The 21,705-nt window shown below is 35.5% G+C and overlaps 1 protein-coding gene across 5 annotated transcripts in view; it reads left to right on the top strand.

The window, feature by feature from the left end:
- Oseg6 (intraflagellar transport protein Oseg6) overlaps positions 1–21,705 on the top strand; it is a 745,559-nt gene that overhangs the window by 552,292 nt on the left and 171,562 nt on the right. For all 5 annotated transcript variants that reach the window (XR_016549279.1, XM_090403102.1, XM_090403101.1 and 2 more), the window contains one exon: positions 13,306–13,540. Coding sequence is in view for 4 of the 5 variants with exons in the window: in XM_090403102.1 (XP_090259228.1) it covers positions 13,306–13,540 (235 nt within the window). In the remaining variant the exon portion in view is untranslated. The remainder of the gene's footprint in view (positions 1–13,305; positions 13,541–21,705) is intronic.

Raw genomic sequence — 21,705 nt, 5'->3', positions numbered from 1 at the left:
TGACATTTGTGTATAGACATAACAAATTACCACCTAGCTTATTCTTATAATTTCCATCCCTTTGCCAGATGCATAACCATGTTCAAAGCCATTCATATCTTTATCACATTTGCATACTATATCTGAACTTTCACACCATTTTTCCCATTCCTTCCTTGATGATCTAGTTTCCCTGACTCTCTGCATTAGGTTACATCCCAATAAGTAATTTTTTCTGGCTCCTATTGCCAAAAAATTCAAGTGCAGACCTTCCCTCTTATGCAAGTCTTTTCTGCAATCAAACACACTCCACACTTCTAAAAACCCACTTCCATTTCTTCTATACAGCCAGCACATGGAATCATTTACTATCATTTCCTTTCTTCTTAACTTGTTACTGCCATATCCGAGTAGGAAACCTGCAATTTTTATTCTCTCACATTCCAGCAGACCTTTTACTGATATATTAAAAAGAAAGATATTTAATAGTTTTGATAGTCCTATCATGTTATATCTGCAGGTGAAGTGCTAACAGAAAAAACATATTAAAAGAGAGATTTCTAAATTAATAACTGTTACCCATTGAATGGATTTAAACTGGATGCTGAATATTGCATTGAGATGTCAGATACATAACTGATTTTTGTGATATGCTGTGTAATTTCTTTCATATCCTAATTCATCAATATGTAGATCTTTGATATATACCAACCAAAGCTCGTTGAAGATGAGACCTTTTTTATTACATTGGGTCATTGGGTAATTTCTTTAAATCTGAGAACACAGTTGTTGAATTCTGATTCTTGTAGAAAGGCTTATATGCTGAGTAAACATGATAACTAAATACTTAAGGAATTGACAGCGTACACTAGAAATATAAATTAAATCAACTTTATAGAAAACCCACTCATACAGGCAGATACATTCACCAACAATATGGAGTTATTAAGACATTATTCAACAGGGCAAAACTAATCTGTTCAAATGACCAAGCCCTAACTACTGAACTAAATCACATCCTTAACACTTTCTCAGCCAATGCCCCCCCCCCCCCAAAAAAAAAAAAAATCCAAAAAATACTAAAACCAGTTATCCACAACCCACCTCCCCCTTTCACAAAAAAGATTCCTTTAAATCCATCACCATTCCCTACATCCGAGGCACCTCGGAAAAAAATCAACAAAATCCTTAAAAAAACATTACTTTACCTCTTGTTACAGACCATATAGAAAATTGGCATCCCTTATCCGCTCCACTAAAGACCAACCACTTCCCCTAGACCTACCTGGTGTATCCCAGGTCCCTTTCAGCTGTAAATTGCCCTACTTTGGCCAAACAGGCAGGACTGCAAATATCAGAATCTCAGAACACAAGGACTACATCCGATTTCACCAGTACAGCCACTCTGGGCTTGCAGATCATGCTCTGGATACTTGCCACAGAATAAGGTGGAAGAAAGCCACAGTAATACACCGTAGCAAGTTCAAATATGAAAGACTGTTCATGGAATCAGCCTCAGCCCTTAGGAACATGCCAAACCTCAACAAATTTGGATGCATGAGACTGCCCCAAATTTGGGAAACATATATCAGAAGAACTTCAGCCCAAAGGCCAAGAACACCTAATATAGCCTGCCAGGGGGCACCATCAGGACTTTAGGAAAACGATAGCTTCCTCGCTTCATTTCTCATTTGCTGTTATGTAGTACTTGTGTGCACGTGTCTTTGTATTATGTTCCCATGAAGATGGCAACATGACGTTGCTGAACTATCGGAAAGTATATATTAAAGTTTATTTAATTTATATTTCTAGTGTACACTGTCAATTCTTTAAGTATTTAGTTATCATGTTGAATTCTGTGTATCCTTGTGAGTTTCCAAAGTACCTGATGTTTTTCTTTGGTAGTGGTATGAAATGTCAATCCTGATTTATGTACCCATTTTTTCTCTACATCTTTGAAATGTGCTTTGAGGTGGATGTCTCCAGATCGAAGAAGATGTACACGACAGGATTTACGAAACTAGTAATTAAATATTTTTCTTTCTAATGTTATACCTGTTCTTGCTTGATAAGTCACTGAAGAAAAAATTGTTCTATGAGCTATACTTTGTATAGTTTCTAGCATACAAAAACTGAAATACTGTTTCTTAAATATAAAGAGCCAATAGGCTTCACTTCGGCGATGTAACATTATTTAAATTAAGGTGATATTATTCAGCTTTGAAATAATGTGGGATTTAATATCCCCTTAATTTAAATTGTATTTCTTTTCAGAAGCTTCAAAAAATTATGAGTTTCAAGTAAAGAGTTACAGATAAAGTAGCAATAATAAGAAATGGCATATACTGTAAATTCAGAAAGTTGCTTCTTAGACCATTCTGATTAATATACTAAATGGTATGAAATCATTTGAATTGGACTGCTAATGCCATCCTGTGAAAAAGCATAAACTCACTTCCAGTCATTTTTGGAGAAAAGTTTTTTCCTTATTTTAAAATATAAGGAAAGAACTTCAAATTCTCAGTTTGAAATGTTCAATGCATTTTTTTCATTGAAGTAGTCATTGCAAAATTGAGCCATGTGACTCCACATCATACACACCTGTATGTGTGTACCTCTGTTATTAAGAGAAATTTTTTTAAACAAAAATGAAATCTATGACATTGAGACGACTTCACAAATTGGGTTTTAAATCACATGTACCTAAAATGAAGCTGTGACTTCCAAGCAAAAGGCAGCTAGAGTGTGATAGCATAAGCAAAGACTGTTGTGGGATCAAGAGGACTGGGAAAAAGGTACTTTTATAGCAATAAAAGTATGTTTTGTGTGTTCCGTGATCATCAAGAGATACGTGATTAGCCTCTTAAGCAAGAAGCATTTGATAAAGAATACGTGAAAGATTTGGTGAAATTTGCAACCCCTGTCATGGTATAGGCTTGTATGACTGCAGAGGGTCCAGGTAGGCTTTTGTACGCATATTGTGTACAAAAGAGTCACTTCCAAAGTGCGCCAAGAAATTCTTGAGCACTTTAGGTTACCATCATTGGAAGATTTATGTGATGGTAATTTCTTTTTTAACAAGATTCAGCTTCTTGTCACACTTCCAAGACCACTACTATATGGCTTAAAGAAAGACAAATCAATGCAATTCCTTGGTAAGCAAACGCACTAGATTTAAATCCCATTGAGAATTTGTGGGGAATTATGAAGAAACGCCTTTGAGAAGTTGCCCCTAGAAACAAAACTGAACTTGTTTCTAGTTTACAGACCATATGGGATGTTTTGATTAAAAAGAAAAAAAGACTGTGAAACGCTGGTAAATAATATGCCTAACCATTTACGAACGGTCATAAAAACTAAGGAGGACCCAACAAAGTACTAATTCTCATGCTTTTTCCCTTTGACTGTTACTTTTGTGCATTTATTTTTGCATTATTCTAATATTTTGAACAATATTAAATTTTTTTCTAATTTTGTGAATGTTTTCAAATAACAGTTTTTTTTATAATTTATATTACATTTTTATTTGCTTACATGCATATCTAATCTACAAAGTACGTAGATTTAGATGATGCTAATTCATATTTGGTAATAATTATTTTCTATGCAACAAATTAGAATTGGAAATCATTCAACACATTTTCTTTGATTATTCTAATTTTTTGATTCAGTGGTATATTGTGTCTGAACTTCTGATTCATGTTCTTCCTTTTGTGACGTTTGATATAACGAGACAAGCCAAGTTCCATAACATAAAATCTTGGCTTATCCCATTATATCAGAGATTACCAAAGGAAGAAAAATGAACTAGAAGTTCAGAGACAATATAAAGCCTTTATCTTCAGTTTTCATGTGACCCTTATCATCTCTGATTCCTTTTACACTACTCTTTCTTCCATTTCTGAGCTTTTTCAGTATCCTCCAGAATGTTTTACCATCTTCCTGATATTCATTTTCTATGTTCTTACAAAAGTCTTTCCATGACATTTGTTTATCTGGTTTTACAACAGTGCTTTGCTTTCTTACATTTTTCTCTGTATTCCCTAAGAGCACAAGCTGACTTACTTGCCAGGAAGTTTCTATATGCTTTCTCCTTTTTTCTTGACTGCCTCTTTAACTTCCTGAGTCCACCATGGAGTTCTGATTTTTCTGTCCTTACAGACGACCTCGCCATATACCTCTCTGACTGAATAAAGCAATGTTCTCTTCAGAATTTCTCAAACAAGAGCCAAACCTTGGAGCTTCAATGGCAAAACCTTAAGAAAACATTGACTAATTCAGCCAGTCATGTGATGAGGTAATCTGCAAGGATAGAAAAATCAGAACCCTCGTGGAATCAGGAAGTTAAAGAAGCAGTCAAGGAAAAGAAGACAGCATATAAAAATTTCTTGACAAGTCAGCCAGCTTGTGCTCTTATGGAATATAGAGAAAAATGTAAGAAAACAAAGCACTGTGTAAAACTGGCTAAATAAAAGTCATAGAAAGACTTTGGTAAGAACATAGAAAATAAATATCAGGAAGGTGGCAAAATATTTTGGAGGCTACTGAAAAAAGCTTAGAAATGGAGGAGAAAGTACCTGTAAAAGGAATTAGAGATGATAAAGGTGACATGAAAAACAAAGATAATGATATCTTTGTTTTTCATCTAGATGTCTGGAGTAATTACTTTGAAAGACTGCTAAATGAAACAATTTTCACTATATTATTTAAGGAAAGCTCCAGTCCAGTCCCTTGCAGCTGTAAGCTGTCCTACTTTGGCCAAACAGGCAGGACAGCAAATATCAGAATTTCAGAACACAAGGGCTACATCCGGTTTCACCAATACAGCCACTCTGGTCTTGCTGACCATGCGCTGGATACCTGCCATAGAATACGGTGGAAGAAAGCCAGGATAATACACCATAGCAAATACAGATATGAAAGACTTTTCCTAGAATCAGCTTCAGCCCTAAGAAATGATCCAAACCTCAACAAATTTGGCTGCATGAGGCTTCCTCAAATTTGGGAAACCTACATCAGAAGACCTCCAGCCCAATCGCCCAAGAATACCAACATTGCCTGCTAGAGGGCACCATCAGGACTTTAGGAGAAATAACAGCTTCATACTTCTTCCTCACTTATTGTTGTGCTGTACCTACGTGCACGTGTCTTGTACTTAAGTTCTTGAAAATGGCAACGTGACGTTGCCGAAATATAGAAATATATTAAAATTTATTTTAATGTATATCCTAGTACATTGTAATTTCCTTAAATAATATAGTGAAAATGCATAACCAACGTCTAAGCCTTTCCACAAGAATAAATGAAACAAGCAGTGTCAGCATGGTGGTAGAAAACTCTCAACAGGAATGCAGTCAGGAATACATTATTTTTATTATTATTTTTATTTGGTAACCTCAACAGACTCATTGTGGGAGGCCCACTCAACTGGCAACATGTCTATCATAATGAGCTTTGAAGTTATTTGCACTACCTGCACTCAGGCAATGAATTCCACTCACTAACAGCTCTCCATGTAAACAATCTACTCCTCACTTACATCTTCACCACATCTGTATACAACTTCCAGAGATGGCCTCTCATTCTTCCCATCTTAACATCCATCTTAACTAACTTGAAGGTCTCTATCATATCTCCTCTTTTCCTCCTGTCCACTAACATCTGTATTAAATATTCTCTCAAATGCTCTTCATAACCAACACTCCAAAGTCCTGATATCACTTTGGTTATTCGTCTTTGCATCCTCTCTCTCTTGTGTTTCCACATCACAATGAAAACTAGGTGACCAAATCTGAGCACCATAGTCCATATGTGGTCTAACCAATGCCTTATATAGATTCATCACTACCTTCTTATCCCTGCATGTCAAAGCACTTTTTATCGTAGTAACAGTATGATATGCAGTCTTTGCAACATGTGCGATATGCCCTCGGAACTTCAGTCCACTATCACTCCAAGATCCCGAATCTTATCCATTTCCTGAAGTACAGCTCCACCGATACAGTATGTAGCCTTATATCCAGTGGCGGGCTGTGGAAATTTTAACAAAGGGAAAAAAAAAAAAAAAAAAAAAAAAAAAAAAAAAAAAAAACGTATTTTACACCAAAACTTTTATTAATACAGCTTGTGTACAAATTCCAATCATGAAATATTTGCACACAATGAACTGTGCTAATTTATCTTACATAAGAAAAACATTTTTTAACTATCAAAATATAATAAGAATGAAATATTTTATAATCTTTTATAAAACATTTGATTGGCTACTGGTTTTACCATACGATTGGCTACCAGAAGGGTAAAGATAGCACGTGCACTTATTTTATTTTCAAACTTGAGTGCATTCGTTATAGAGGAGTTGAAACAATAATTCCAAATAATCTATACACTGCTGAATAGACTAATTTTTGTTAGGTTACTAATTTTTGTTAAATTTATGAGTTAGTCGCTTAATATGTTTCATAAAAGATTTTTTTTGAAAAAATAAAAAAGTAAACAAGAAGCACAAGGGGCTCGCAAAATTGAGAAAAAAGAGCTCGCGCGAGCCCCTTATAGCTCACCACTGCTTATATCTCTGTATCCCAAAGTGTAACACCTTGCATTTATTTACATTAAAACTTCAACCCCCCACTCATTTGTCCAAGCTAAAAGTCTTTTCAAATCTTCCTGTAGAGAATTAACATCAGCACTACGCCTGATAATTCTACCTACGCCTGATAATTCTACCTGACTTTACATTATTGGCAAACATTTGAAGATCCCCAGTCAATTCACATGAAATATCATTAACAAGGAAGTTTAACAGTAATCCCCCCCCCTTCCCAGGAACAGAACCCTGAGGCATGCCGCTGGTCACATTCCTTTTCTGAGACATCACTCCAGCATACACAACTTGCTGATATCATTCAGAGCCAACCAATTCATCTAACTGATACTATCTATTTCTATCCTCTGCAGCTTGTACACCAACTTGTCATGTAGTACCCTGTTCTTCAACCTGTGGTCCACGGACTGGTGCCAGTCTGTGGAAATTTCCCCCTCAATCATGTAGTGGCTACATGATTCGGGCGCTACATTGTTGCAGGGTGAGCGGGACGCTGCATGCGACAATGTAGCACCCAAAGTATAGGCGAAGTGTGCAGCCGTCGATAACAGGTCGCAATAATTCTTATTTTATCGTGCTCATCCGTATTGCTTTCTAATATTGTGTTGTGGTCTTTCGGAAAACAAGTTATTTCTTTTGTATAATTTGAAACCCTACAAAATGGAGACAAAAAATGTCAAACAGCAAAACCTTTTAACCTTCTTTAGTAGAGGCAAGGACAATATTCAGGAGAAAAGTAGTGATGGCACTGAAAGTATGCCAAGTACTATTGCTTCAAGTCTAGAAGAAACAAAGAAAAAGAAATATGTTGATACTTCGGAATGTGCAATACAAACCAAAAAAAGAAAAGGAAACTTTGTTAGGTCTTTCAACAAGGACTATTTAAAGCTTGGTTTCATTGTAGCCCCTGGCAGTGAACTATTGCCATGGCCTTTGTGTGTAGTATGTTCCAAAATTCTGTCAAATGACGCTATGCAACCTTCCAAACTTACTCGTTATTTGCATTCGAAGCATAGAGATTTTATTGATAAGCCACTGGACTTTTTTCAAAGATTATGTGACCAGAAAAGTCAGAAAAGTGAAATAAAAATGATGACAAGTCACTGCTTCAAGCGTCTTATTTAGTTGTTTTTCGAATAGCTAAAATGATAAAACCGTTTACTATTGGTGAGGAGTTAGTAAAGCCTTGCATCTTAGATGTCGTACAAGAAATTTGGGTTCCTCAAGCCACTAAAAAACTGGAGGCTATATCGTTTTCAGACGCCACCATTCAGAGGAGAATTATTGATATGGCCACCGATATTGAAAAGCAACTTGTAGAGGGGGGAGATAAAGAAATCGAGATGTTTCGCGATTCAACTTGATGAATCAACTGACGTGAGTAACCATGCTATTCTTCTTTGCTTCGTGAGGTATAGTGAAGATGAAGACTTAAGGGAGGAACTTCTTTGTTGCCTTGAATTACCTGGACGGACCACTAGTTCAGAGATATTTAATGCTCTTGATGGGAATTTTCAAGCACAGGGCTTAGACTGGAGCAAGTGCGTCGGAGTGTGTATGGACAGTGCTGCAAGCATGACTGGATGTCATTCAGGAGTAGTTGTGAAAATAAAGGAAGTCGTGCACCCAGAAGTTTTGTCAACTCACTGTATGATCCACCGTGAGTACCTAGCTGCAAAGAAGCTTTCTACTGAACTAAACACTATGATGAATGACACAGTGAAGATCATTAATGAAATTTGGAGTCGAGCTATGAACTCCAAGCTGTTCACGACACTGTGTGAGAGTATGGACTTACACCACCAACATCTCCTTCTCCATGCAAAAGTAAGGTGGTTATCGAGAGGAAGGGTTCTTGCAGATCTTTTCGAACTGAGAGAAGAAGTAAAGCAGTTTCTGCGAGAGTGAAAATCTGACCTAGTAGAGCCTTTGTTGAATGAGGAATGGATGGCTAAGCTTACGTATATGGCGGACATATTTAGCCTTCTTAACAAACTTAATATTTCTCTTCAGGGGTCTTGTACAAATATTTTTAGACTGAGAAATAAAATGGATGCGTTCAAAAAGAAGCTGGCTCTTTGGGATAGTTGCATACAAGAGGAAGATATAGAAATGTTTCTATTTTTGGGAGAATTTTTGATTGCTGCTGATGTCAACAAGAAACTCATAATCAACATAATAAGTCAATATTTAAGGGCGTTAGCTGAAAACTTTAATAATTATTTCCCTGAAAATGAGGATCCTCTTAAAGGTAACCTCTGGATTAATAATCCCTTCTTGGAAGATATAAAATCATGCGCACTTGATCCTTGTGAAAAAGAAAAGCTGATCGACTTGTCTTCTGATGTCACTCTGGTGTCCAGACAAAATGCAATCATTGTCTCAGTTTTGGATATCACTTGAAAAAGAATATCCAAATTTGAGTTATAAAGCTATCAAATTGTTGGTCATTTTTTCGACTTCCTATTTGTGTGAAAAGACTTTTTCAGCCATGTCAGTAATAAAAATAAAAACCAAACAGAGAAATCGAATGGATATTATTGCAGAGCTTCGTCTTTCAGAAACAATGCTCCAACCACATATATCAAATATTCTAACCTCTAAGCAGCAACAGATGTCGCACTACCTAAAAATTGTAATTTTTTAACATTGGATTTAATAAATAAAATACTATCTACATTGGTTTATGTTTCTGTCTTAGCCGTCAGCTGGTCCGTGAAATATTTCTCCTGTTTTTCCCGGTTTGCAGGTAAAAAGGCTGAAGAAAGCTGATGTAGTAATCTTTTGAATGCTTTTGCAAAGTCCAAGAAAATCACTGTATATGATTCTCCCTTATTCTACGCATTCATCACCTTATTATAAAACATATGCAGATTGCTAAAACAAGACCTACCCTTCATAAACCATACTAACCATCATAGGGAATTGTATGTTCATCAGTCCAATCCTCTATTCTATTTCTAACCAATTTTTCCAACACTTTGTTCACAATTGCAGATATACAGAATGATCTATAATTATAAACATCTGTTCTCGAACCATGCTTGTGGAGAGACATTATTTTGCCTTCTTTCTATACCTTAGGAACCTTACCCGCAAGACTCTCATTAAATAACAAGGACAAAGGTATGATTGACTCTTTTGCACATTCTTTAAAAAAATGTGGTATGTCATCCATATCACCACATGTGATTCTGATATATTGGAGAGAGTACAAAGGAGAGTGTTAAAAACGATATCAGGATTATGGAATCCTGATATCATTTTATCTTGAGAATTTGTAGACTGTAGACACTAGCAAACAATAGAAGGGGGGGGGATATGATTGAGATGTACAAACTTCTGAAAGAGTCATACAGAATTTCATTTGATGGAATTTTTCATTTTATGGAGGGTGAGGATAGAACAAGAGGGCATCCTTGGAAGTTGAGAATGAATGTTGCTAACAGGAGTAAGGGCTAGATTTTTCTCTCATAGAGTAGTGCATGATTGGAATGAAATGCCATTGGATGTTGTGTGTGCAAGTAGCATGAATAAATTCAAGAATAAGTATGATAGCTGGTGTGTGTAGTATGTAGCCTCCCTTGATGAGTCCCTGACTCCCTGGAAGTTTCCCTTAATAAATAATAATAATAATAATGTTATTGGGAAAACTGTTAGATATTGCCCAGATATGACAGTAGTGAACTGTGAAGGAGAGCAATGATGCAGAATGAAAAGATGGCTGAAGTGTGTCAAACAGAGAGTGTTTTGTTTGTGATTGTATGGAATAAAATTGAAGGAAAGTTATGATGGTTCAAAGCTGATGAAATGCATTTGAGTGTTATATACTAATTGACCTTGACTGTTGTAATTGCTGTGGCCTTTGCTGTAGCTTTGATTATATGCAGAAGTCACATTGTTTAACTTGACTTTTGTACATACACATTGATTTTATCCTTGATTACCTGTGAATGACTGCAACCTTTTTAAACTCATTGTTATAACCCTTGCTGTAATTTTATTCATGTGCAGATAGTGTATTGTTTAACCTTATACAGTTTTATACATATTTTTATTTACATTTTTATGTACTAATGTATTTTTGATTATTTTGTGTGCCACTGTGGCCTCTGACCTTATGTGCAGCTGTTACTTTTGCCGTAATTTTATTTATATGCAGACATTGTATAACTTAACTTTGTACATTATAGTATATATCTTTATTTATTTTTTTATTTACTAATGTGTCTTTGACTGTGTGCAGCTGTAGCCATGCGTAAATACTCTTTTGCTTAATTTTTTTGTAACTTTCTGTAAGCCTTGTGTACTGCTGCAGACTTTTGTTTTGGCACAGTATGACCATTGTAGTCTTTGTGCCAATAAATCAAACCAAAGCAAAACCTATTGTCATGTGGGACTGATATTTTAAAAAAAAGGACTGAAGGACAGAAGAAGGTTTACAGGTTGGTTAAATATTGGAGTAAAGCAATGAAAGATTCTCAAAGTGAAGCAGATTAATGGAGCAGATGGAATTATAATAAGAAAATTAGAAGATATTCATATCCGGGGGGAAGGAAAGTGGAGGCTGTCCGAGGAAAAGGCACTACCAAATGAAGGAATGACTACGGAAATTGACAGAGGGGGAAGTGGTGAGAGCAATGGCCTAAATGAAGAGTGGAAAGGCTGTTGGACCAGATGAAATACCATTGGAGGTCTGGAAAGCATTAGGAGATGAAGGCATTGAATTAATATGGAATCTATTGAAGGGGATCTATAGTCAAGAGGTAATTTCTGAGGAATGGAGAAGACAGAGTGTGGTGGTACCTATAGAGGAATTAAACTTGCCTCATATGATGAAGTTATTTGAAAGAATCATAGATGTATGGCTGAGAGAAGTTAATATGGCAAAAGAACCATTTTGTTTTATGCCTCAAAGAGGAACTATGGATGCAGTATTTATTTTGAGGCAGATAATCAAAAAATGTGGAAGAACAAAAGCCAAGACGTGTCATTTTTATTGATCTAGAGAAGGCATATGACATAGTACCTAGAAAAGAGCTATGAAAGAGTTTAAAAGAAAAGAAAGTACCAGAAAAATATGTTAGATTCATACAGAAATGTGCAAACAATAGTTAGGAGCTGTTTGGGAATAACAGAGAGTTTTGAGGTAACAGTTGATTTACATCAGGGATCAGCACTCGGTCCTTTTTCTCTTTAATATAGTAATAGATACTTTGACAGAGCAAGTCAGAGAGAGAGAGAGAATACCTTGGAGTATGCTATATGCAGATCATGTGCTGTGTGCAGAAACAAGAGAGGAAATGGAACAAAAGCTGATAAGATGGAACAGGGTATTAGAAGAAAGAGGACTGAGAGTAGAAGAAAAACTGAATATCTAGTGTGTAGTCAAAATGTCGATACTGAGTAAGATGTGGTGCTGAATGGAGAGGTCATCAAGAAAGTAGATAAATTCAAATATCTGGATTCAGTAGTGGATAACTACTCAATAACAGAATTCAGGTAGGATGGAAGAATTGGAAAGAAATGTCAGGAATTTTGTGTGATAGAAAAGTTCCAGTGAAATTGAACAGAAAAATATACAGAATGGTAGTGAGACCTACAATGTTATATGGATTGGAGAGACTACCTATGAAGAAGTCCAATGAAAGCAAGATTAGTACCAGAAATGAGGATGCTTTGATGGCTGTGTGGAGTAACAAGGAAAGACTAGGTGAGGTACTGTAAAGGTGACTGCAATTACAAACAAATTACAAGAAACCCAATTAAGATGGTATGGACATGTAATGAGGTAAAATGAAAAATATGATGGACAAAGTATCGTGATGATGGAAATACAAGAAGGAAGAAGAAAAAATGGAAGACCAAAGAAGAGGTGGAAAGATAATGTAGAGGAAGATCTGAAGGAGAAAAAAATCTGGACAAAGATGAAGTCTACAATAGATAAACCAGTGGAGAAGGCTCATCTGAAACAGTGGCCCCATATAGAAATGGGAGCAGCTGAAGAAGAAGAAGAGAAGATGTGGTGGTATTTATTATTATTATTATTATTATTCGTGACACCTTCAGGGAGTTTGAAGACTCATTGCGCGAGGACACCTACTGAACAACTCTCTGTCTCCTCTACTACCAATCACCTACATCAATGGCATTTACTGCCCACAACCACCACCGCTGCTAGTATTTTTTGTCTGTAAATTGCGTGTGTTCCGAAGGGCCGATTTGTCTGTATGCAGGATGAAAAACCCGAGTTTCCTGGATGAAAAACCCTGCTACCTCTGTATGAGATCAGCTAACGACCTTCAATTGAAAAAGTCCATATAAAGATTCCTCCTGTCATGACGAGAATCGAACTTAGGCCTTTTCTAATCGAAGAGTGCAATGTACCGTCATTCTTTCAGTTACGCTATGGAGGAGCTTATTGTGCCTCTGTATTTATATATAAAATAATAGGATGTATTGGATAACCTTCTTTATGAATTTTAATTTGTCCACAGATGTTGAGAGAATGTGTAAAGCTCTCAGTCAGCAGGAATTACGTGTCATCTAATTAAGCACTACAGTCAGCAGGAATTACGTGTCATCTAATTAAGCACTAGAATTTTCATTCATATTTTAACCTAATTTTATGTTTAAAATAGAATGCAAAATGCATTCATGATAATGTAATGTACTTCTTTATTTGTCATTCATTACGTATATAAATACTTTCATTCTATTAGATTTTTCCAAAAGCTTAATGACATGATTTCGGCTATCCAATTTCTTGTGATGTCCAAATGCAATGATGAAGCCTTCCAACTTGCCCAGTCTACTGGAAAAATGGATATATATGCTGATGTTGTTGGTGATGATGCATCTCAAGAAGACTATCTTAGCATTGCTACATATTTTGAAAATAACAAAAGCTATTTGAAGGCAGGGAAGTTTTTTCTTCGTGCAGGCCAGTATAAGAAAGTAAGGATATCCATTCAATTTTAAATAACTGTTTTCATTGAGTTTGTCATTTTAACTTTTAATTAATATTTGTTTAATTAAACTTTTATATCATTCTTTTGAATTGTTGCTGAATCTGAAACTGACAAACATGAAATAAAAGCCTTAATAATCCAGTCCCATTTTCCTTTTAGCTTATTAGCCCACCAATTTGGTTACATTCAAGTAACTGAACCACTAGATACTAATGCTGAACCAGAGCATTTTATTCTATCACTTTCCCCCATCTCCCCTTTTTTATGGAAGAAATTAAAATTCAAGTTCTGCAATGTCGAACCATTTCAACTTTGTATAAAATTGGCTCATTTTCTTTTACTTGAGAATTCATTATTAAATGTTTCTCACATCCCATATGAGATTCAAACTCGGAACTTTCAAACTAGGCATCGTTGCTATTTTGACTGTGCTCTGTCTACTACTTACTGCACTTCTAATAATAATAAAATTTATTATTACTTTATTAAGATAATAATAATATAAAAAAAATTGTTTCACTTAGCATACAGGACATTATAGCATACGCTCTGATATCTCATCATCATTATTATTATTGTATTGGTATCTCCATGAAGTCAGAAGATTCATTGAGGAAGACCCCCACACTACCCTTTATCCAGACAATACCTTCAAACCTCTCCTTATATTCATTCACTGTCAGGACACTCACAATCACATCTGGCAATCCATTCTTCTCATTCACCACTCTCCAAGCAAAAAAATTTAGTCTGCACACACACCCTTACTAACAACACTTTTACAGAACACTTTCAGTGTTGATCCCTTGTTCTTTCCCTACTCATCATGTATTGAGAAATTTTTTTTGTTTCAATCTCATAGAACCTGGCATGCCCTCCTCTTTGCTGCCTATTGACTAAACTTTGCAACCCACACACCTTCAACCTATCCTCATAAGAGCATTCCACAGACCTGTCACCAGCTTGGACACTCATCTCAGATTCCTCTCCACTACCATTTGATTTCCAAGAAACCCAGGGGACGAAATCTATGCACAGTAGTCTAGATGCAGCCAAATTAGCCATATAAAGAGGGATAATAACCTTCCTATCTTATTTATTTCTCAAATGATTAATTCTTAATTTAAAGATAATTTATATTACACAGTTAATCTAGTTTCCATGCATCTAGAACAGTGTTTCTCAACGTGGGGCAATTTGAATATTTTGGGGGACAATTAGAAAATTATGTTGCATTCGTCACCTCATCACTGATATACTCAAAACACTCACCATTGTCAGTGAGGGGGGGGGGGGACATCAAAATCTTTGAGGCATTGAGGGTGGGGCATGATCCAAAAAAAAAAACGTTGGGAAATACTGATCTAGAATAAGTTTTCACTACTAAGGTAGGTCTTTGATATCATCATTTTCACTAATCGTTAAAATAGAGGCTATTGACTTAATGTCAATTGCTTTTAATATCCCACAATGCAAAAGCATTTTAGGAAGGGGCACTACCTGGTATTAATCCTTATTGAGGTCTCATCAATGGAAGTCAGATACCAAGGTTAAATCAGTGAGAAGTCAAATATTTTCCATATACAAGTTGAAAAAGGTGAATCACCTTATTATCAAATACCCTGGTTGAGAGAGTTATAGAAAGGTTTTCTACTTGGTTACAAGGTATATTATACTTGACAAGAAATTATATTCTTATTTATTATTATACCCAAGTGTAGACATTCATGTGCAGTATCTTCATGACTAGTCTGCTTGCATATAGAACTATTGGCTCTTCACATCAGTTGCCTTAGTATTCCATAATGCAAAATTGTTATGGGAAGGGTCATGAAGGTGCGAAGATATCTAAGCTTATGCTCAGTGATATATGTATTGGACTAAAACAAGAATATAGTTTTTTTTGTGAAATATAAAGTATCTTGTAACTAAGCAGAAAATATTTCCACATCTTATTCTATCCTTTGTGAAGTGGAACAGTTTTATCCTCTTTCCACTCCTTTGGGACTTGCTCTCTTGCAAGATTCATGTTAAACAAGTGTGCTAATGATGTTGTTAATTCCCTGGAGCATTCCTTCAACATGGTAATAATTGTCAAATTGTGTCTCTTTCTTTAACATCTGGTTTACTTAATTTCTCATATACTCCTGCTTACTCACTATCAGTCTCTCTTCCAACATACTTTCTACTTGCAAGCTTCTTATGCCTGTTGAAATAATTAGGATGAATTACTTCATAAATTTCAGTCACCAGATACCTCAACCATATCCTCTCATAGTCATTCTACTTCTGACTTTTTGAAAGAGCTCTTGATGTGATTGGCTAATTTCTTCTATAGTACCCGTTTGCTGTCTTTACAAATATAGTCACCTTCCTAGCCTGTCCTTTGTACTCTTTGTGGAACTAATTATTACCAGTTCTTAACAGTGTTTCATGTAAACAACACCAACAAAAATAAAAATAATAAATACCGTATATGTCAGCATATAAGATGACTCTCAAATACTACAGAAAACCCTCAAAATCACGAGTCATCTTATATGGCAAGTATAAAAAAGAAGCTCAATTTCTTGGATGAACATTTAGGTAGTTGCAATACATCGTTATATAAGAAAATAGGCAGTGTTTTATAAACAAATCAGATTAATTTTTTGTTGCATAAATTTATTTAAAATATTACAATAGATGTAAGTCTTAAAAAACAAATAATAATTATTAACCTCAATTTTCACGTTAATTTTCTTCATCATCTGTTGAAAATAGTTCTTCAGATTCATTGTTTAAATGATTGTCATATGGATTCCAGTGAACTGATTTTGTTTTCATCATCAGTATCCCACAACAGATCATCGTCCACACCATCCATAAGATTAGAGATACCACACTTTTTAAATGATTTTATTACAGTCTCTACTTTTACTTTATTCCATGCTTTGATCACAAAATTGCACAACATATCAAGTGATGCAGTGTGCATAGATCCACCATTTGTAAATGATTTTTCACCAGTCAACATCCAATTATTCCACTCTTCTCGCATGTGATCTGTAAATGGTTTGTTCAAGCAGACGTCTAGTGGTTGCAATATAGAAGTTAAACCACCTGGTATAACATCAATTTTTGCTAATTTTTTCTAGAAGACTTTTAGTATTCTCAGTTAAATGACTACGAAATATATCCCATACTAATAAACTGCGTTTCTTCATTATGCCCCCCCTGGTCGAATGTTCCACACATTATTTTATTTACCCATACTTTCACACCATTTTCACCCATCCGTCCTTTTTCATGAAAATGTACAAAAATACCTGAATGAAATTTTATCTTAGGTTTAGTTTTACGTTTGAAGATAATCATTGGTTATAACTTGGTTCCATCAGCCAAAATGACAACACAACCGTAAACCTTCTTTTTTCATGACCTGTATTTCGAACTAGCACACACACACACACACACACACGCACGCACGCACGCACGCACGCACGCACGCACGCACGCACGCACGCACGCACAAACACACACACACACACACACACACACACACACACACACACACACACACACACATTCTTACTACCTTTAGATTCCACTGTTTCATTGCTTATCATATCAAAGCTCATAGAAGTTTCATCCATATTTCAATATTTGACAATAGAAATTTATGTTCTTGTCTCAACTGAATAATAAATTTATGGAAACTGGTAAGTTTGTGGTCAAGATGTGCTGGTAGTTTTTGAGCAATTTTCATTTTTTGTTGTATTACCAGATTTTGTCTGTTCATAAAACAATTACACCATCCTGAAGTAACTTGAAATTCTATACTTTCATCCAGATTCAATCTTGACCATTTTAATGCATATGCTCTAATCATATTTCTTGTAACAAGATAACCATTCTGCCTTTGTTCGAATACCCATTCTGCAACGTGATTTTCAAGTTGCGGCCATCAGATGATCCACGTTCTCATCGCACATTTTTTCTTTGGCAATTTTTTAAAAATATCTTCTTTTTTCCTCCATTCACTTACCATCTTCTCAGTTATGTCAAACTTTCTTGAAGCAGCACAGTTCTTAGTTTGCTTTGCCATTTCAATTACCCTTATTTTAAATCGAGCTTCATACTTTCTTCATTTTGTTGCTTGTTCTATGATTTTAAATAACAATTTTAATAATACTAAAATTTAAAAAAAAATGCAAAATTAATAATTAATTAAAATTGGCACTAATCACTTTTAATTAAGGTAATTTGCATAAATACTAAATCTATGCTATGCTAAAAAATAACTGATATGCATAGATATAAAAATAACGGATATAACAATACCTAATGTTGCATTAATACAAGAAAGAAGAAATTGTGGGGTGTCTTATACAACCGACATAAGCTTAAAACCTAAAAATTGCCTAAAATTTAGACCTCATCTTATATGCTGGTCATCCTATACGCTGACATATACAGTAACTAATTTATTGACCTTTACTATTATTTCACCGGTTTACTTATTTCACTGGTTGTTTTCTCATTTCATTGGTTTTCTACCCAGCATTATCATCAGAGCACAAACTACAGCTGTGATAAGTGCACAACAGACAACTGTCTTAACAAGGTACCTTCTAGGTCAGTGGTTCTCAACCTTTTATGCTTCATGTATCCCCCCTCCCCAGAAATGTGTATGTAACTGGCATACCCCTTGTATAAATAGATAAAACTATAGTTATAGTATAACAATGGAAATAAAATAAAACATATATATATATACACACATTAAATTTTGTATTCATAAATTACATATATCGATAAACACTTTGGAAACACGTTCATTTAACTTCACAGAAACTGAAGAAGGTTTGGCTCTCAGGTAGGAAAGTGGGAGGGAGGATTGACAAACGTATATAGACATGAACTACAGCACCATGCTTCGTCACTCAGTTCTCAGAAATTAATCAGTATCAGTGTTGCCAAGTTAGCAACTTTGTTACTAGATCTAGTGATTTTTGAGCTCTCATGAATCTAGTAACAAAGATTCATGAAATATATTTCTATCTTTGTATATGAAATATACAAAGATAGAAAAGTGTTACATAGAAGTAGCTATAGGTCTGAGAGGCTATTTTTAGAATCAGCAGTGGTCTGGCTGCATTAAATTACCTAAGATCTAGGAGATAGTAATACTGAGATCAAATATAGTCTGAACTCCAAATTATTCATCTCCTAGAATTTGATCTCAGCATTACTATCTCCTAGATCTTTGGTAATTTAATGCAGCCAGACCACTGCTGATTCTAAAAATAGCCTCTCAGACAGCTACTTCTATGTAACACTGATGTCTTCTTCAATTTTCCATTATGTGAAGGAATATCCAGAGTATGGTCTGCCAGTCCACACTTGCCATATATCAAGTCATCCCAAAAGTAATGTCATTTTTAGCATTAAGTTTTGAAAGAATATAAAAGATAATCACTTGCTAATTTAATCAAGTATATATCCTCTATTTGGATCAATCACACTCTTCCAACATTGTGAAAATTTCATCATGCCATTTTTATAGAATTCAGGAGGTAGTGAGGCAAAGAAGTAGCTTAGGCTCGATTTCAGTACCTTCAATGTATCATATTGTTTTTCATAACGAAATGCTGCAAATTTCAAAATAAGTGGTAATCTGAAGGTGCAAGATCAAGAGAATGGAGGATGTGGAAACTTTTCCCAGCCAAGTTCCTCAATCAGGTGATTGAGTACAGGTGATTCTTGCACTGTGAGGGCATGCATTATCATAGTGAAAAACAACACCATTTCAATTGACCAGAAAACACTTCTTTTCTTTCAGTTTTTCATTCAGTAGAGATTAAACCTCATGAAAATGAAGAGCATTGTAGATGCTGATGTGCTTTTTTTGATTGTTGTTCATCAGTTCATGAGGAACCCACTTGCTGAGCTTAGACACTATTACAAGTTCTTGCAAATGATGATGGATTCATGATACTATAATGTATTGTTTTATTTGATATTCATTATGTATATCAATACTTTTGTTCTGTTACATTTTTCCAGAAGCTTAATTACATGATTTCAGCTAGCCAGTTGGATGTCCAAATGCAATGATGAAGCCTTTCAGCTTGCCCAGTCTACTGGAAAAATGGAGATGATGAATTAAAATCTTTTGCTAAATCATCACCAGTTGCATTGTTATTTCTTGCAATAGCAGCTTCCAGCATATCGAGAGAGACAGGGCACCCAGAATGAGGGGAGTCTTTCAAGCTCAAGTTCCCTTGTCGAAATTTTTGGAACCATTGCTGGCACATGCAAAACATTATTGGCATTCTTTTCGCTCATTTTTTAGTGTTAGCAGCATTGTTGCTTTTTTTTTGAACTCATAAAGCATAATATGATTAATGTACTTTTCAGTGATCTCCATAGTAATAAAGAATTATTTAAACAATAACATATGTATGATGTTGTATAGCAAGGTGGAATTCCTTAGAATTAGCCTGCCTCAGCTAAGTGGTACTTATAAAGCTTTAAAAATTCATGTTTAGACAAACTGAGACACGTTTGAACAAGTACAGTATAAAAAATGATATTACTTTTGAGATGAACTGATAGATAATTTTTCTTGTTCTTCAAAGCAGATGAAGAACAAGAAAAATCACTGAACTACCAGTCTGTACAAAGTAGACTAAAACTGAAAGGCACAAAAATGAAACAGGATGAAGTTGATTAATATTATTATTACCCTAAGACCCAATGCAGTCAAAGACTCATCTAGAGGACCCTTTGTCATACACAAAGCTCATCATACCATACCTTAAACACATTCAAGTTCTCTGCAGACACCACACTCTCAGGCAAGGCATTCCAATCATTCACAACTCTGCAAGATAAAACCTGCTTCTCACTCCTTTGTTCACACCCTCCTTATACAGCTTCCAGGAATGACCTCTTGTTCTCCCCTGATCTCCCACCATTTTATGAAAAACCTCTTCAACATTAATCCTGTAACAATCCCCTTACCAACTTGTACATCTCTATCATATCACCCCTCTTCCTCCTATCCGCTAGACTCTGTAATTGCATTTTTCCAATCTTTCCTCATATTCAACATTTCAGAGATCAGAAACTACCTTAGCCAGCCACCTCTGGACCCTTCCAACATCTGTTTGTTCTTTTGAAAACCAGGTGACCAAATCTGTGCACAGTAGTCCATGTGTGGCCTAATCAAAGCCTTATACAATGGAACCAGAATCTCCTTACTTCTACATGTCAGTGTCCTCCACATCATTCCCAGAATTTGTTGTGTTGTCCTCACAATTTTGGGAATAAATCTTCTAAATTTTAGGTCTTTATCCACCATCACCGAAAGCTTTCTTATTTCCTCCACCTCTAACAATATATTCCCACCAAATGTCAATTCTCTATCCCACCTATATTTTCCAAATGTTAAAACATTAAATTTTGTAATATTGAACTGGCATCCCCAGCTCCTGTGCCAATTCACTTAGTCTATTCAAAACTTTTTGTAAGGCCACAGTTTGTTCCAACTTTACATCATCTGCAAGTAACTGAATATCTCTATCCAAATCTTTGCCAACATCATTAACATACAGATCAAACAGCAATGGCCTTAAAACAGACTCCTGAGGCACTAGTGACTTTCCTCTTCTGGGATATTGCTCCCCCATGCACAACTCTTTGATACACCTCAACATCATTTTCACTGTTCCATACTTATATCGAATTTTCTTAACTTCACTCTGACTCCATTTCATTTCTTGCCTCATCTTAACCAACTCAACTTTCAAATTTACTGCCAGCACACTTGTTTTCTCTCAGTGCTACTCACCACCTTGCCTTTAATTGCACTCCGTTTTTGAACTTCCACTATATTCATATCACTTTTGTCTTTCTTCCATCGATTGTTAATTTCATCAGATCACTCGTTCACTTTTTCAAAACTTTTTAACCATTTTTTTGGTGCTGTTTTACACTGTTCCTCTTTTCTTTCAGATGGGGCACTCATCTTCCTTGTGCCACTCTTGCTGCTAACACTTTTAGTTACCAATACATTACCACTCATCAAGTCCTCATTCAGATCACACATTGCACACACACACCCCCTCCTTCCATCCGCCTGAAATATCCATAATTTATCTTCAT

Source organism: Typopeltis vanoorti, chromosome 13 (assembly GCF_054136105.1).
Source record: "Typopeltis vanoorti isolate ZY-2024b chromosome 13, IOZ_Tvanoo_1.0, whole genome shotgun sequence".
Taxonomy (NCBI): domain Eukaryota; kingdom Metazoa; phylum Arthropoda; class Arachnida; order Uropygi; family Thelyphonidae; genus Typopeltis; species Typopeltis vanoorti.
Note: the sequence above shows the minus strand (reverse complement) of the source record. Positions and strands in the feature narration are given on the sequence as shown.